This window comes from Rhamphochromis longiceps, linkage group LG7 (assembly GCF_057381845.1).
Source record: "Rhamphochromis longiceps isolate RC_006_pf linkage group LG7, R_longiceps_female_GT1.1, whole genome shotgun sequence".
Taxonomy (NCBI): Eukaryota; Metazoa; Chordata; class Actinopteri; order Cichliformes; family Cichlidae; genus Rhamphochromis; species Rhamphochromis longiceps.
Window position 1 is genome coordinate 7467895 of NC_140563.1, and position 19336 is coordinate 7487230.

Here is a 19336-nt window from a genome sequence, read left to right on the forward strand (position 1 = left end):
AACTTCATGCATTTTTTAGTATGTTTTCCATTTGGGCATAAAATCCACAGCTATTTCTTTTCGGTAATGCAAAAATCACTTTGTCAGTAGTCTAAAAATACATTACAGTGGTACTAGCATAAAAATACAAATGTTAATACTATTATTTTAATGCTATATTAATATACTAAACTAACTAAACTAATTTGAAATGAGCGCTTTAGGTCTATGATTAGCTTCACAGAATCTTTTATTCTGAAACAAGGAGCCGGAAATGCACTAATACACACCAGCGAAGAAGAGCACGAAGCTAGCTTGCCAAGCTAACCGGTTGTAGACATCTGATTGAAGATGTAAACATGTATAAACCTTTCGATTGAATGGGAAAAATAATTAACCGTGTTGTTAACAGGCGTTGTAGCTGCTGTCGGTTTGTGATTTGACACGGTGTCAAATGTGAAGAGGTAAGGTCACTGTAAAATTCAATTCAATCATGCATGAATCATTAAAAGCCGTCCATTGAATGAAGTAAAATTGCTCTGTGAGGTGAATAGCAGGCTATACTGCCTCAGACACTAGTTTGATACCAGTGCACTGTCTGATAATAAAGCTGGAACTTTGTTCAAACTTTCCGCATGAAAATTACTTAATTAAGCCTCTGAGAACTGAACTTTTTGAAAGTTATACAATCACTTGTTTCAGCGTCCAGATGTTAATGTTTTTTCTAGTTTTCTTGTGTAACTATAGGTATTTCTATAGGTTTTTTGTTGGCATTGCCGGTGAAACAAACGTTATTTGCCAAATTATTGATATGACGTAAACTAAACATGCATACACGTGTCTGCCTGACCTAAATGACCGACCTCAGTGACTGTTATCAAATGTAATTCCTCTTGTTTCACTCATCAACAGATTCCAACATGTCCATCCAGTTTGTGTATAGCCATCAGCACTTCGTCACTGATGTGTATCGGATCAGTGGAAACAATTCCGCTAAAAACTCTGCATCAACAAAGTTTGACACCGCCATCCAAGGCGGCTGGGCAGACAGGATGGCACGGGGCATATTTCGCTACCATCTGGGGGATTTAAAAACGCGGGTCCTGCTGGGTTCTCATGGCTACGTGGCTCAGCTGAATATCCAAAGAGGAATAGAGAGAAGAAAGCCACAGGAGATCATGAGCATTAAGCAGGAGTTTAATGCCAAGCAGTTTAACTTTAACAAAATTAAACACGATGAAATCATATTTGAGATGATAAAGGACAAAAAAGGAGGTTCACCTTTGACTAACAATGCAGAGTGTCCTCAACCCCAGAAGATGGTTGTGTTGGTCAATGTTAGCCCTCTAGAGTTTGGACATTGTCTCTTTGTCCCAGATCCTGCTCACTGTCGCCCACAGATCCTGACAAAGTTTGCAATCCATGTCGGCATTGAAGCTGTGCTTCTGAGCTCTGATCCCGGTTTCCGTGTGGGGTTCAACAGTCTGGGAGCATTTGCATCTGTCAATCATTTACACCTCCATGGATATTACCTAGACCATCCCCTCAAGATAGAGTCTAAGCCAGTTAAACCTTTATGTCCTGAAAAGGGATTTTATCGAATTTTGGATTTCCCGGCAGGCTTTTTGTTTTATGCAGAATCAGAGGAGGTGGAGAAAGTGGCCCAAACTATCTGTGAAGTCACAGATTTTCTTGTGAATGATAATATTGCTCATAACCTCTTTTTGACTAGAGGAAGCCCGCCGTGTGTTCAAACGCAAGGTGAAAAGGATTTCTGTTCAAGAAAAGGTGTTCGCGTTGCTGTGTGGCCCAGAATATCCTGCTTCGGTGCCAAAGAGGAGTCTGCCTTTAATGTTGCTCTATGTGAACTGGCTGGACATTTACCCTTTAAGAGCAAAAAGGACTTTGAGCGCATGACAGAGAAAGATGTCGTTGATGTAATCCAGAGCTATCTTTTGCCTGAAGATGAGTTTCATCAGCTGGAACAGCAGCTTACTGAACATTTATTGTGTTCATAATGTGCGGTCATTTTCATCAACTTACAGCTGGGCTGGAAGGGTCTTAGACTTTTGATGGCATAAATGGATGAATCTGGCCTCTGGATTTTGAATTAAATTGTAAAAACTGCAATACTGTACTGAATGTGTGTCAGAATCTTCCCTGTACAATGAAAGAGATTACACATGTTGAGATTTATGATATTTACAAGATAAAATGTGCTTTAATTGGTTAATGAATGTGTTTTAGCAAAACTGATATCAAATAAAATGTGACTAGAGAATGGAGTTTTGTGTCTGTCTGTTTAATGAATTGCTGTTCTTAGCCAAGTTTAATCGGGTCAGGAGAAGCTCGGGTGTGGTGGCACAGAGCGATTGTGAATGCTATTTGTTACATGTGAGCATTTTATGTTTGGTGTAAAAGGAGCATGGTGATAGGATACATTTTTCCAAGCAAAGTATATAATAACAATAAGTGTCATTGGGTACAAAAGGTTTTGCATTGGTTCAATAGAAAGGAGCACATTACTGAGAATTAAGGGCTGTAAGTTCTGTGGAAATCAGGCATAGGGGCATTTTGAGATTTGGACATAATATTCTTGACATACTATATTCTTGTCTATTTGTAGTGAAAAGATGATCGTGCCTTATGTAAAAGCCAGCAGCTTGAAGGATGCATTTTGTCCTTGTGTTTTGGATACTGGGTATTTTCCACAGCTGTTATCCCAACACGTTCTCAATGTGACAAATCGTCAGCATGTTACGCTTTCAGTCACCCAACGCGTTCCTATGTTATTTAATGTTATTGGTAACATTACCTAAATAACTGTCACCTGACAGTTATCCTGGCTCCACCATAAATAAAACTGCACAACAAGCCCAAAGTTAGTTCACAGCTATTGTCAAATAACAACACTACATCGGGCATTATGAGTTTCAAAAACTCACTTCAGAAAGCCTGACAGTGGTTCTCAGATAAACATCAATGCTAGACATAATCTCTGAAGAGCAAATCATTTGCTAGAACGACATCACCAAGGTAGCAGCAGTAGCGAGAGGAGCTGTCTGCTCACCTGTTGTAATGAGGCTCCTCACTGGGGATCACTCAGTTGCACATTAATCTGTATGCTTGGCTGCCAACTTGCTCTTTTTCTCCTATAATGGTTCAAAATGGTTTGACAGTTTTAATATTTATTATATTTATTTAGCAGACAGGGCAAAGTATTTAAACAGATTAACGGGAGTTACTATAGTCCTTCTTTTGCTGGTCTATACCTGGATAAATGGGAACTTCGTGTTTAATCAGGAAAACATGTTTTTCACACAGATTATTTGCTGGGGGATTAATTAAAGATATTTGTTTGATTTGGTCTCGATCAGAGACAGAACTACAAGCTTTAAATAACATGCATTCCAATATTAAGCTATTGTTAGGTTATAGCAACACTATAGGAATTCCATATGTGGAAGACAACTAAAAAGGATATAGTGCTCATAACCTTGCTGAAAAAAATAAAGGCATTTTAATTTTATTTTGAAAAGACCTGAAGTTTTGGATATTTAATCCAAATTATTTGTTCCAGTTTACTGATTCTTTATTTTACTCCGCTTTCATTGTTTCTGAGCACTAAGTGCAATAAAATGTTTTAATGTGAAAGTGAAAGTGAAAATGTTCTCTATAATTTGCTTGTATGAACCAGAAAAATGCACAAAAAACTGGACATTTGTTTCAACCTTAAACCCAATGATGGCTGTTTCAATCAAACCTGTCATGTATCTTAGACATTATTTACAGTTCATCGAAACAGCCCTGAGCAAGGAGAGAAGAATGTCCCCTGTAGCCATCTAGAAATAAGAAAACATTAACTGCAAGTTCTGTACAAGCCTCTATTATTATTGAAAAGCTTCATTTGTTTTCCAAAAATTGGCTTTTTGTCCTAAGGAATAAGTTAATCTCGCTGTTATATTACATGCTAAGCAAACATAAAGCCTAACCAACGAAATTTAAGGAACAACGTTTTTGCAGATTATTTAGGATGTGAATAAAGTTTGATTTGGTTTGATCAAAATTTTAGTAAAAACTGAAAATATGCTAAAATCAAAATTCAAAATCTAGATATCACTGAAAAGAGTCGCATGTGACTTGCAATTTGTAGGGAGAGTCTGTGGGTGTGTCCTCAGAGTCCCATCTTGAAAAATGCTCAGACCTTTAAAGCGTCTGTCACTTTTGCAGAGAGCAGCTCAGCAGAATAATTCAGAATTCAGATAATAAGGCATTGAGATAAAAAAAAAAAACTAAAAAAAATATATACATATATGTTGTTGTTTTTTATTATTATTTTTATTTTTTAGAAAATCTATTTTAAGTAATCAAAAGCAATGGGAGCTTGTCAGAGCTTTAGGGAAATGTGTGATCGTGAAAAGAACACCAATGTTCATCTGAGTCTTCCAGCCGTTTGCATTGTGTGGCAGACTGCCATGATCATCTTGTTTGGGGTTTTTATGCGTTATGATCACGAGTCAGATGCGCACTGGGTAGAGCACAGAAAACATTCAAATTTAACAGACATTGAGAATGACTTCTACTTCAGATATCCAAGTAAGTAATTTCTTTATTTCTATCTTTCTTCACCAGTAAATTCTGTAATGTATCCATTTCTATGTACAATTAGATATTTGTTCTATAATTTTATCTCTGCTAGCAAATAGTTTTTTCCAGTCCAGTAAAAAGCTTCTGGTTGACTTACCAGTTTCAGACCTCATATTATGCTAACCTTACAAATTACCTTCACATTGCTGACAAAGATCTGACTCCTAGGTGAATTTTCCCCAAGGATTTGACTCCTCTAAGGCCTCGTCCTGTTAAAAAAAAAAAAAAGAAAAAGAAGAAGCTTAATGTCCATACTAAGCAATAAAGTGTGTCTAATTTTGATAATATGTTTTGTTTAGATTATGAGATTTTAAAGATCATGTAACATGGGGGGATATATTGGATGTATGGTTGTGGAAACTCTACAACACAGCCCACAGTGTCAATGTCAGGCTGTCGATAAGGCTAAGCCATCTGAGATGTGGTGTTGGATGTCAGATGAGAAGTTCTTTTCCTGACACACGTTAAAATTGGAGACTGAAAATACCCGGTTTTAAATTGATCAGTTTAACTGCAGGCAGTTTGCAACATCTCAGGCTTTGCTGGCTATGTTAGTTCGAAGACAGAAAAAAAGAACTTGTGCTAAAACATTTGCAGCTTATTGTTTCACAGTGCAGTGGCACCTATTGCGCCTCACAACGTGTGAGACAGTTGCAGTGTTATGTTGTAAATAATGCTGCTGTGCATGCTGGTATCTATGTATCCTATTTGCTAGTCATGTCAGGTACTGCCTGTCTCATGATTAAAGAACACTTCTTCAAGTGTGTAGCTGTAAATATAATCTCTAGATTTTTATACTTTTAATCTTGATTGATCTGAACTTCTAAGACCTGACAGATTTTTTTTGGCTTAATTTAATGGAGTTATGCAATTCCTGACAATTTATTAAATATAACTAACTTTAGTTAGATAGATATATAAATAACCTAATTTAAAAAAAAACCCCAAAAACGTGTTGCTAGATCTACTTTAAATAATTACAATGATTTTGAGCAGGTGTTGTCCATACTTGCACTACAGACCCTCCAGATTCATGGAAACTGCCAAATCATCACTGTCATCGTTTTCCTGGTCTGCCCGTGTTACTTTTAAAGACATTTCCTGCAAACCCTAAGGGTTAGCACCTGCATAAGTAACTAGATGTAACTCTGCATCATCAAAACATGTCATCATCTAATCTGCAACAGTAAATACACACAGAGTCCTCAAGTCATCTTCACATTTTACCCCCTGTTATTTAATAAGCCCTCATGACTCCTGATGACATATTGTAAAAGTAAACTGCATGGTAGACAGAGCTCTGAAGGTGACAGTTTTTCCTCTAAATTCAAGAGTACACAATGTAACCTATAAAAGATCACAGGTTAATTAGTATCAGATTAAGAAAGAAAAAAGGACCTCAGGCCCTCCAAGGTTTGGAGGCCTATCTCCACCCACCACCACTTCCCCTGCCGGTGGCGGACTCCCTCAGGTGTCGGTGTGTTGGTGGTTCTTTGTGTCTGGGGGTGGGCGTCCGGGTACACACCGGCTCACTCCTTGGCGGCCGCTTGTCGGGGCCTGGGGCCTGGGGCTCGCTCGGGCCCCTTTGGAGGTGGGGTGCCCCCGGCCTCTCGGCCTGGGGCTCGGTCACTCAGGCACAGCTGGGGGCCGGCGGAGCTCACGGGCGCGTCACTGCAACTCCCCCTGACTTCTGCTCCGCGGCTGCTGGGCGAGCCCTCATCTGGGACTCTCCTCAGCTCTTACTGGAATAGTGGCGCGGCTGCCCCTCTGTTGGTCTTCCATGGTCTCTTGTGTTCTGGGGGCCTCTGGATGTCTGGAGTTTTGATCTCCTCCATACCCGCTTCACACCCTGGAGGACGGGGCTGTGGCCCCCCCACACTCCCTAGCAGATCATTACATGGAGAAACCTTTGGAATGCAAGCATGCTGATCCACACAGGTATGCACACATGGGTATTCACAGACGCGGACTAAAGCTTTCTTGGCTGCTGCCTCAAAGCACACTGTGCGCTGTCTATCTTGCGTGCTGCACAATATCGTTTATTATTTAGTAAATATTGATATCTATGACTAGCTAGTTTATTGTGATGGTGCTTTGTTTTCTCTATTATTATGTTGCTCTTTGTTGTTTGCTGTCTCCTCTGTTTGTTTGTTTTTTTTGTTTGTTTGTTTGTTTGTTTTTTTTTCCATACAGGTGACCCAGGAGTTCTTTTTTTTTTCTCTCTCTTCCCCCCCCTTCTCACCGTCTCTTCTCCCCTTTGGTTTTCTTTCTTTCTCTCCCCCTCTTTCTCTCATTCATTCCCCCTGTCCTATTTATTAAAAAAAAAAAAAAAAAAAGACAAAGGATGAACTGAAGCTCTGCCATCACGTAATGTCGCATACTGCTGTTTCTGATGTCATTTAAAAAAGAAGAAAAAAAAAAAAAAAAAAAGGAAAGAAAAAAGGACAACGATGGGTGTGATTAGCATTTTTGAAATCAAAAATATCTTTGCATACGATTTTATATAGTCACATTTAAAGCTCAGTTATTCTGAGAGAACGTGTACTTTAAATAGTACATACTTGGGGCAGAATCACCCCATTGCAAGAAGGTTGTGGGTTTGAATCCACCAGCCCGCATGCCCCCAGTTTGCATATGCTTCCTGTGTCTGCATGCGTTCCCTCTTGGTATTTTGGCTTCCCACAGTTCAAAGACATGCGTGTTAGTTTAACGGTGATTCTAAATTATCCTTATGTGCGAATGTGAATGGTTTTCTGTCTCCCTGTGTTTCACAGTGTGTGTGTCTCTGTCACAGCTGTGACAGGGAGTGGGGTGGCTCAGGTTGTAGAGCAGATCAGCTACTGATCGGAAGGTTCCTCAGCATACAAATATCCTTGGGCAAAATACTAACTCCAAATTACCCTCTGATGCATTCATCAGAGTGTGAATTAGTTGCACTTGAGTTTAGAAGTGCTTGTATGAGTGGGGGTGAATGAGGCATGTTGTATAGAGCGCTTTGAGTACTCCGGGAGAATAGAAAAGCACTATATAAGAATCAGTCCATTTACCATTCTATCCCAACTGAATGAACGAGCCGAAGAAAATGAATAGATCCATAACACATGCTTACTAAGACATAAAATATAGTCATGGTGCATGGAAGGCTGACTTGAAGTAAATGGATTACATGTAAAGTTTCCATGTAATTTTGTTACATAAGCACAATGTAAATGTTACATTTAATGGAATCTGGTCAAATGAAATTTACTGCATTTGGATACATGTAGAAATATCAAGCACATTTTACACAATGATTAATTATTAAAATAAATAAACCTTTGATTTATATATTTCACTTTTATATTAAAAATGCTAATTTGCTGTGCAAATCATCCCTAAATTGTTTAAAGCCAGGTTTTCTTTTTTATTCTTTTTTTTTCTAGTTTTGTCTACATGAGCCCTCTTTTAGATTTTCCGCTCTTTCCACAATTTTTGCATCAACCCTTCAGACACTTACTTTGTTTACTCTAGTTGTGTGTTGGCAGACTGTAAGTGACTATCCACAACATGAGTTTGAAAGTAAAAACGTTATAACCACTATGCCACCAAGCTGTCCCTACTACCATTCCTTTCCTTTTTTCTACTTCTATTCTGTACTGCTCTTCTAATCACATTTTTCTGTTAGGTTTCCAAGATGTCCATGTGATGATATTTGTTGGATTTGGTTTCCTCATGACATTTCTTAAGCGATACAGCTTCGGAGGAGTAGGTTTCAACTTCCTCATCGCTGCCTTTGGTCTACAGTGGGCACTGCTGATGCAGGGCTGGTTCCACTCGCTGGACGCTGATGGGAAGATCAGAATTGGAATTGAAAAGTAATAGTTCAGTTTTATTGCTCATGATTTAAAGGAATCACTTCACACACAAAAAATCTTAAATGAATGACTTACAGATATTATATAATAGGTCATGTTATGAAATAATGTGATTCATGCTATGAGGTCTTGTCTTTGATTCAAATACGGTCTCTCCTATGGGAATATGTTTCCACCTGTATCCAGAAGAAAAAAGTGTAGGTGGAGAAACCAGTCTGAAAAATTGCCACAAAGATGTTTTTCAGCTACCCAAGAGTTTGTGTTTGTGGTTGGAAGTTAGACTGAAATTGGGGGTAATGGGAAATTATGCTACTTCTGAAGTGCTGCCAAAGATATGATAGCTGTGTGTAAAATAGAGATAGAGAAAGTGATCCACATGGGGTAATTCAAAACCGTGACCCTGTCCTGGCAGCATAGTTTCTACTGAAACACATTAAGATGTGTTTTCTTTTCATTTGCCACCCATGTGAATCTATGTTAAGTGTACAAAATGCAGCATTGTTAGTTCATTCATTTCCGAATAAGTGCACTCTTAGCCAAATAAATATGATGATCTTGCACAAGGCCAGTGCAGAGAAGTAATGCTCTTTTATTTCCTTGCTTGTCCTTTACATTTTGGCTGTTTTGCCTTCTTCAGCCTGATCAATGCTGATTTCTGCGTGGCTGGCTGCTTAATTGCCTATGGAGCATTGCTGGGAAAAGTCAGTCCAGTCCAGCTAATGGTTCTGACTTTGTTTGGGATTACACTGTTTGCTGTCGAGGAATTTATCATCCTAAGTGTTATACACGTAAGTTTTAACAATCAGATTATACTTCACCAAAAATATATAATAAAAATGCTATCTAATCAGACAATACATATAATTTCCAGTTGTAAAAACAGGAGCTCATTTAGTTCATGTCTGTGAACGATCCAGACCCGACATGATGTTTAGGTGACTTTTTCACTGTCATTTTATTGAACTAAAACACACACACACACACACAAGAGAGTTAATCCCATACAGCTTATGACAAAATTTGATCCGAAGTGATTGATGGCCCTAATCACGACCTTTTGACCCCCCGCCCCTCCCCTCCGTGGGAAACCCCCGCGTGACGAATCGTATCCGGAGAAAGGGGGGTGGGAAACCCCCCGCGTGACGAATCGTATCCTGAGAAAGGGGGGCGGACCCCGGAAGCGCGCCATCTGTTGCTAACCGTAACGAATTGCACCCCGAGAAAGGAGGGGTGAACCCCCGGAAGCGCGTCATCTGTTGTTGGGGGAAAAAAAAGTTTTTAGAGGGAGGGGGAAAACCTCCGGAAGCGCGTCATCTGTTGTTGGGAAAAAAAGTTTTTAGAGAGGGGGAAACCTCCAGAAGCGCGCCATCTGTTGGAGGGGAATAAAAAAGCAGAGAGAGGAGTCCGTCACAATTTCTAAGGCACAGACACAAGATGGATTTCCTTCTGCAGCCCCGCAGCGGTCCTGTGTCCGATGAGATCTGCTCTCCCAAAGAAGAAGGTTTTGAATATGACATATTCAAATACAGCATATTTACTATGGAAGGCATCGATCCGGACCTTATGACCCTACCGGAAATACTCCGGAAGTGTCTAGTCATTTTCAGACCTGTTGCATCATGTTCCCTAACCACAGCGGTGATGCAGCAGATGATTCTGTGATGAAAAGAAGAACTTTCTATCCGCTTGTAACCTTTAAGATACACCATAGCTTGTGATGAAAAGAAGAACTTTCTATCCGCTTGTAACCTACAGGCTGCCTATGTGTAAAAAAATTGAATAAATATCGCTTAGTGAATACTACTTTTCCTTTTGAGAGTCCTTTTTTTACAAGAGACTGAAAAAACAAACCAGCGACAGGCGATCTTGTTTCACACACACACACACACACACACACACACACACACACACACACACACACACACACACACACACACACACACCTCTGTGGGAAAGAGTCAACCATGAGAGTTTTGTCGACAGCAATTGTCCATTTGGCAAAACAAATATCCGTCTCAAAGCCGTATTTTACCGTTGCAGAAAACAGACGGCGTTCGCAAGAAGGCCCACACACACACACACACACACACACACACACACACCCCACCCCGCGGGCCAAGGAGGAGTGAGACAGCAGATATCAGTTTTTTCTCAATGCTTATATCCTATAACACGCCCTCAAAAAAATATTATTATTATTAAAACATCTATATGAGGTAGGTTTTGCGCAACCTGCTCCTTGTCAGACTAAAGTAGAGAGTTTTTTCTTCAATACTTTAACAATAAGTTTTCTCAATAGATAGAAAATGATGACGCTGAGGAGTCAACATCCGATATTATCATTGCTTGTAACCCGGTAAATAATTTCTTACATCTCCCCATAAAACAAGTCTTAGCGGGGAAAAAAGCTCATATTCGAATAAGTTTATTAAAGCACCCCCCTCTGTGGGAAAGAGTTTTTTTCTCAGAGTCAACCATGAGGCGAGTTTTGTCAACAGCAATTGTCCATTTGGTAAAACAAATATCCGTCTCAAAGTCGTATTTTACCGTTGCAGAATGCGGAAAACAGACGGCGTTCGCAAGAAGGCAATCAAAAAAAAACAAACAAAAAAAAAAAAAACCAACCCTCTCTAACTATTGGTATTGTCAAGAGAAAGATGCGAAAAACAGATGCTTCGCTAGACTAGGATAAAATGAGAGAAGAAACGGGAGGGGAGTCGATATCTGTGACAGTTCTACCAATCGCGAGGAAGAATCCGTGAATATTATGTCAGCATTCCGTTCAAACAACGCCGCCGATCACACACACACACACACACACACACACACACACACACACACACACACACACACACACACACACACACACACCGCGGGTCAAGGAGGAGTGAGACGGCAGAATAGTTTTTTTCTTCATTACTTTTACAATGGGATTTCTCAATAGATAGAAAATGATGACGCTGAGGAGTCAACATCCGATATTATCATTGCTTGTAACCCGGTAAATAATTTCGTACATCTCCCCATAAAACAAGTCTTAGTGGAAAAAAGCTCATATTCGAATAAGTTTATTCCCCTCTGTGGGAAAGAGTTTTTTTCTCAGAGTCAACCATGAGGCGAGTTTTGTCAACAACTGTTGCCCATAAAGTAAAACAAATATCCGCCTCTAAGTCGTATTTTACCGTTGCAGAATGTGGAAAACAGACAGCGTTCACAAGAAGGCATTCAAAAAAAAGGAAATTGGATACCCCAACTCTCCCGACTGCACACACACACACACACACACACACACACACACACACACACACACACACACACACACACACACACACACACACACACACACACACACACACACACACACACACACTTGCATAGATAAACTCTGAATATAGTAGTGGGACTTCAGCTGTTTATGTAACTTACTATCTTAAGACTTTTGTGTCTACAATAATTAGTTTCCTTGGAACCAGATCCCTACCTGTTAATAATTCTCCACTGTACCCATGGTTCAGAAAATTACAGTCAGCCTGCCAGGGACACGTCACTCAGAGAGCTTTTAGAAACATGAGAGGCATCCATACATTTAGAGCACGGGCCTGTTATCAGAAAAAAGTACAAGCCGGAGTTGAATAGTGTTCAGTTTCACCTTCCTTCCTGTTGCTCTATGACGTAGTTTGAAACAGAAACCACAAGTGAGTCAGTCTCGGGTCGAGGTTAGGATTTCCAAAATCAGAGTTCACACACATGTAGCTCTTGATCATATATGTTCATATGTTAACAGTCTTTTTCTTCCCCTTCTTTATTTCTGCGGGAGTCAGGTGGCAGGAGCTCTGTGGAGGTATTTCATCTCCAAAGGCATTGAGTATCTGGACACTGTGTTTTTCATCCTGAGGAAAAAATTTAACCAGGTCACCTTCCTGCACGTCTACCATCATTGCTCCATGTTCACGCTCTGGTGGATTGGCATCAAGTGGGTGGCAGGAGGACAGTGTGAGTAGCTTACAACACAGCAGACATCAGCTATATGATATATATATGAATTTATCAGCATTGCTGTTGATAAAGCCTTCACCGGCTCTGTAGTTTTGTGGTTTATACTGGGTGAGGGCTGGGAAGAGACACAAATGCCTTGGTGGATGCTTCAGGAAGCTAAACCAAACATGTGGAGCTACTTGTCTATAAACCTTTTATTCACTACTGGTTAATGTATTCATTATTGTTGTTTGTTGAGCTTATTTTTTTTTAATAATATGCATCTGCATATTAACAGCCATGCTAGCAACTCTGTAAAGGTATACCACAGGCAGAGGAGCACTTTGAGCTAAGTGCTAATGCCAACAAGGCAACATGTTGAGAGTAATAGCATTTAATCGTTGAAGTTTACTATTGGGTACAATGTTTATCATGTTCACAGTATGTATTTAGCATGATAACACGCTATCACTTGCTAATTAGTAAACACAGGTGCAGCTATATGTATATTTGCAAGTAGATGATTGTGACTGAAACTGAGTCTGAACACTGATGAGGAAGCTAGATGACAAATTTCACTGAAACCCACAAGCATAGTATCGTCATATGTAGCTTGGATAGTTTAATCTGGATTCATGGGCCCCTGGACCTACACTTGTTTGTATCTCCCACCCCCCTCAACTATTGTCTTTTTATTGGATACAGACAGCAGGAGTTCAGAGCAACTCAGTTTAAGATTTTTTTTTTAACTATAGTAAGCAGAACAAAATTAAAAACTTATTGTTTCTTCTACTGCAGCATTCTTTGGTGCACATATGAATGCGATGATCCATGTCCTGATGTACCTGTATTACGGTCTTGCCTCCTGTGGACCTAAGATCCAAAAGTACCTGTGGTGGAAGAAGTATCTGACAATTATCCAGATGGTAGGTTGATTTCCAGGGTGGCTGATTTTGAAATTAAATATACTGATTGTAGGGATCATTTGACTGAAAATCATTCTTCTTGCTATGAAAGAACGGTGAAAACACAATATGGTGCAAAAGCATAACTCTTATTCTCTCTTTGGGGCTCAGATTCAGTTCCATGTCACCATCGGTCACACGGCCTTGTCTCTCTATCTCTAAAGACAGAGCACATATCTGAACCACTGGAACACAGAGGTAAGAGAAATCTGTGGAGATACATGCGAAGGATTAAACTATAAATTAGTTAATATTAGATTATTTCTGCCAAGAAAAATGTTGCCTGAGTTGATGTAGCAGTAATCTTGTTTGCGTTGGCCATGTTTCTTTTGATTTGTGTTACCTTACCTGCTTTTCTTTCATACTCTCTTTAGGTAATAAAGCCACATCTTTACCATGAAGCTACCTTTGGCTCTGGTGTTTGCACTCACCCTCCCCATCATCAGGGCTCAGGTTCCCCACTGGGGCCCGTGTCCAGAGCCTGCTGTTCAACCCCCCGTCAGCCTTAAACAGGTACCAGTGACGATGCAGACTGTGCAGAATATGCTGAACACATTAGGCGTGAATGTCATGAGATACTTCTTCTCTCGCACAGTTTGAAAAGGAAAAAGCTGACACCACAAACATTATCAGAGATTTCTGTTAAACGAGAATTTATTAATATAAATATTGTTTTCATGTGAAAAAATAATTTAATTTATTAAAAGTACTTTTTATTTATATAGTTTATAATATTTTTTTTTTTCAGCATTTCAGCATAATCTTTGTTGTAAGTCAACTCAGTACCCAAAGTATTGTGTAAGTAAAGCTTTTCAGTACCTTTAATAGCATAGAAATGTGCATACATTAGTACAATAACTGAATAAATGAAGACAGACTTTTTCCCAGAGGGGAAACTTGGCAAAACATTGTGTTTAATTACTTCCTCAGCTGGTGTAGAGTAGGTTTTTATAAAACACATACCATATATCAGAGTATGTAGATTTATTCATAGTCTGCCGACCCCCTCTTCTTCTTCTCTGTGTTGGTGTTGTTGTTCGTGTGCGTGTGTGTGTGCGTGTGTGTGTGCGTGCCTTAGAAGTCAATTAATACATTAGCCATACTTAAAAAACATCTGAATTTCATTTAGAACTGAGATTCTAAGTTGTAAGCAGAAATCTTATGCACAGCCAGAAACATGTTTCCCCACTTTCACAATGCTGAGGTGTCAAATCCACAACCCCCAACAAATGGTTTGTTACACGCGGGTGTGAAGGGCAAGCTTTACTTACACAGCCTCACACACAGTAGATTTTTAAAGTTTTTTGGGTACAGGGGTTTAGCCACAGATGCAACATCCACTTTTGATAAAGATCCCTCCACCTGTTTATTTCTTAAGAAATTAAGCATCTTTTATTAAACTCTTATTTATAATTGTCTACACAATAATAGACACCGTGTGCTCTGTGACATTATAGTCTTCTACTGCTGCTTCCATCGGTTTGCATTTTAAACTCCCAGCCTTTCAGGTTGTTATGAACAACTTTATATCACAAAATGTTAGAAATATAAAGTGATCCATGCGACTTTTTTATTTTTTTATTTTATTTATTTTTTTATTTTCTGTTTGATGGAAGGACTTAAGACACGAGTTATTTAAACAATTCTAAATGACAGTGTGATGGCCATAGCACTTTATGCGGGTCAAATGTGTTAAGGATAATGTTTATCAATGTAAAATTGCAAAGAACTTGTGGATAGATTATAACATTTTGTAAACAGTTACCTCAGAAGCTGTACTGGTAGATCTATGTATGTAAGGTAAAACTATCCACAGTACTTCCACTTAAGTAGCTAAACACATAAAGTCACCCTTACCAATAATCCGCTGCTCCTTGAAAAAGTAGCGCAAACAGACAACTGACTGAGCAATGATAAGTAGAGCTACCCGAGGCCGAGACTCAAGCAGAAGAAAATTAAAAGTTGTTGTTTTTGTGGCTCGAAAAATTAAAGAAAGTATGTTTAATAATTCAACAAGACCCGCACCTTCAACACATGTACATTCAAATTTTGGAACAGGCTCATCATTGCTGCTGTTTGATAGTTTTTATCCGTTTGAAAAAGTCATTTTACGGCTTTAATGTTTCCAGCTGATAAGGAGAATGAGTGCGTTTCAAATGTGCGTCCAAAGGCTTTAAACATCTGCTTTGTCTGTAACGACAGTATCAAACTACAGAGCATTGTTTTTACTAAAATTCAACATTTTCCGATGAAAATTTGGCTACTTTTTTTTTTTTTTTCTTTACTGTAACACGCACCTCAATGCCATTTTTAGGATATTCTTGGTGATCACATTTTTTCATATTCATGCTTTTGGCACTGAGGGTATCTGATACGCATGTTGTCGCTGTGTTTGTACTACCAGCTGTGAGGGCTCTGCTTTTGCTTTGAGCAGTCTGTTTTTATTTTGTCTCGTGAGTGTGAGTGTGTGTTTTTTTTTCAAACGAGATCCTCGTCAGTTTGATTTTGTTACCACAAACTTTGTGTGAAGTTCACAACAGAGGTAAAGAGATTTAAACACCCCAGTTTAAGGAGGCAGGCAGGGGTTGGACCACCTGTACAGGACAGGTGAAGCAGAGAGTGTCGGGGGGAGATGTGCAACAGAAGCAGAGGGAACATTTTACAAGATGATAAATGGCACATTTAGGTGATTAAGGATTTGTTGACAAGATTAAAAGACACGTCCGTCAGAGTTCAACAACATTACAGTTTGATTAAATAAAAAGTTTTTAAACTACACAAGGGTCATTTTCTCCTCTGATAGTAATCATATTAAACATGTCAAGAAAGAAAGAGTATAAAGAAAAATAGTAAATGTGTGTCTAATTAAACTCTTCCTGTGAACCTTATATCATCCTTTAATACGTTCGGTGTTACAAACTTGAAGAAGCACAGAAAAGATCATCAGACATTAATCTAATCAGTTTTCAGCCTTCATTCATATTGAAAAGTTGAAATATGGATGAAGACCCAAGACCCTGCTAGACCCAAGTGCAGCGTTTAACACCGTTGGCCATAACATTTTATTACAGCTATTATTAAATGGAGAGTCCTCTTCACACACTGAGGTTAATTATGAAGCTCCACAGGCTTCTGTGCAAAGACCAGATTTGTTTACATTATACGTGCTTTAGAAGACATAGCATACATTTTCACTGCTATGCATAAGATACCCGCTTTTATTGGTTAAACTGCCGGGATGTCTTAGACACATAATGAGCTTTAATTTTCTGCTTCTAAGTTCAGATAGAACTGAGGTTATTGTAACGGGGCGTAAAAAAATCTTAGAAACACTGTGGCTAACAAGATCCTTACTCTGGATGGCATCGCCTTGAGCCGCCTGTTGTAGTGATTTGGCACATTATAAGTAAAATTGAAACATACAATCCCATAGCACAACATCAACATTTATTTATATACAAAAATAAAAATGCTTTTTCAGAAAAGAATTGTAACTTCACAATTCATCACCGATTATGTGGGTACATTTTTTTTTTTTAAATGCACTATATGTAGAATACATTGTTTGGTAAAATGCTGGTTACACGTTCTAAGAATGAAAAAATCAGTCTTTCAGAGAAAAAATTAGCAGCCTCCTTTGTAAAACTCTGCGACCAACCGTAGCTGTCTGATTTTCACCATGTCCAACCCTACCAGATTGTGGTATGCCTCGGCTATGGCGTCAAAGACTTTCCTTTCCGATTTCAGTTCGCGCAAGAGAGTTTCCGCCACCATGCAGACTTTGACGTCGTCCATTTTGATGTGGCGAGCAATCAGCAACCGTTGAATGGATGGAATGAAACGAGGGGTGAGGAGTCTTTTTCTGATGCTGTAATAATTTTCAGCGTAAAAGTCATCCTCCAACACTCGCAAACACTCATGCTGTTTCTGGAGGGGTTGATCGGCCATACAATCGTTGCATGTGTCAGTGAGGTACTTGTTGATTACGAGGTTGACAAGATGATACACCGCGGTTTTCACGGTATCGTTGAACAAAGAAGATGCCCAACCGTCAAGCTCGTCCTCTTGCTGCTGCTTTTCCAAGGGGCGATAGTAACCGGACGTGTCAGGTAATATTGTGCCCTCGTCCGCAGAACTTTCCTCCTCCTCCGCAGGGTGGCGCAGGGCTGTAGAGGCCATACTTCTCTCTGTTTTTGAGCTAAAAAAAAAAAAAAAAAAGGTTTGAAGGAATGAGACGGCGGTCTTCTTTTTAAATAACAGAAGCGGGCGTGGTCTGGAAGTGGGTTGATCCTAAAGGGTGCGGGTAGGTGTGGCAGCTATTTTCAAAAACCGTAGAGTCGGCCACTGCGTCTCTAGCAGCTGTAACTTTGGAAAAGAACGGTAATTCCCATCTGTTGGGCTTGAAATTCTCCATGAAAATGGCATCTTCCAGCCCTTCTGCTCAATCAACCATCAGAGTGACAGAACTTGGTACATATTTGGTACTTGGTACCAGGGATACTGAGCAATCTTTAGTCTCTGAAGATCCAGCCACGAACCCTACATTTGAAGATTGGAGTGAAGTGTCAGAGTGGAGCACACCCCCCTCACCACCACAGCTGTGGACGATGAACATTGACAACGAGGAAGATTTTTTGTATTTCGGCGACTCTCCCGACATTGATGAGGTAGACTGGATATGGCCACCCTTCCAAGGCCCTGAGAGATTACCGGAACAGCTATGGGATAATGATGAGGACTTACCCTATGTACCCACATAATCGGTGATGAATTGTGAAGTTACAATTCTTTTCTGAAAAAGCATTTTTATTTTTGTATATAAATAAATGTTGATGTTGTGCTATGGGATTGTATGTTTCAATTTTACTTATAATGTGCCAAATCACTACAACAGGCGGCTCAAGGCGATGCCATCCAGAGTAAGGATCTTGTTAGCCACAGTGTTTCTAAGATTTTTTTACGCCCCGTTACAATAACCTCAGTTCTATCTGAACTTAGAAGCAGAAAATTAAAGCTCATTATGTGTCTAAGACATCCCGGCAGTTTAACCAATAAAAGCGGGTATCTTATGCATAGCAGTGAAAATGTATGCTATGTCTTCTAAAGCACGTATAATGTAAACAAATCTGGTCTTTGCACAGAAGCCTGTGGAGCTTCATAATTAACCTCAGTGTGTGAAGAGGACTCTCCATTTAATAATAGCTGTAATAAAATGTTATGGCCAACGGTGTTAAACGCTGCACTTGGGTCTAGCAGGGTCTTGGGTCTTCATCCATATTTCAACTTTTCAATATGAATGAAGGCTGAAAACTGATTAGATTAATGTCTGATGATCTTTTCTGTGCTTCTTCAAGTTTGTAACACCGAACGTATTAAAGGATGATATAAGGTTCACAGGAAGAGTTTAATTAGACACACATTTACTATTTTTCTTTATACTCTTTCTTTCTTGACATGTTTAATATGATTACTATCAGAGGAGAAAATGACCCTTGTGTAGTTTAAAAACTTTTTATTTAATCAAACTGTAATGTTGTTGAACTCTGACGGACGTGTCTTTTAATCTTGTCAACAAATCCTTAATCACCTAAATGTGCCATTTATCATCTTGTAAAATGTTCCCTCTGCTTCTGTTGCACATCTCCCCCCGACACTCTCTGCTTCACCTGTCCTGTACAGGTGGTCCAACCCCTGCCTGCCTCCTTAAACTGGGGTGTTTAAATCTCTTTACCTCTGTTGTGAACTTCACACAAAGTTTGTGGTAACAAAATCAAACTGACGAGGATCTCGTTTGAAAAAAAAACACACACTCACACTCACGAGACAAAATAAAAACAGACTGCTCAAAGCAAAAGCAGAGCCCTCACAGCTGGTAGTACAAACACAGCGACAACATGCGTATCAGATACCCTCAGT

At 39.5% G+C, this 19336-nt stretch overlaps 2 protein-coding genes across 2 annotated transcripts in view; both read left to right on the forward strand.

The window, feature by feature from the left end:
* The first annotated feature begins 275 nt into the window (after positions 1 to 275).
* On the forward strand, positions 276 to 2264 carry gdpgp1 (GDP-D-glucose phosphorylase 1). Its single transcript, XM_085411042.1, has 2 exons — positions 276 to 443; positions 892 to 2264. The coding sequence occupies exon 2, from the start codon at positions 900 to 902 to the stop codon at positions 1995 to 1997; it is 1098 nt and encodes a 365-aa protein (XP_085267168.1). The 5' UTR covers positions 276 to 443; positions 892 to 899; the 3' UTR covers positions 1998 to 2264.
* A 1942-nt stretch (positions 2265 to 4206) lies between these two features.
* Positions 4207 to 19336, forward strand: part of rhcgb (Rh family, C glycoprotein b) — a 30607-nt gene continuing 15477 nt past the window's right edge. Inside the window, exons 1-3 of the mRNA XM_085411856.1 lie at positions 4207 to 4575; positions 8291 to 8480; positions 9118 to 9268. Of these exons, the coding sequence (XP_085267982.1) occupies positions 4356 to 4575; positions 8291 to 8480; positions 9118 to 9268 (561 nt within the window). The 5' untranslated portion in view covers positions 4207 to 4355. The remainder of the gene's footprint in view (positions 4576 to 8290; positions 8481 to 9117; positions 9269 to 19336) is intronic.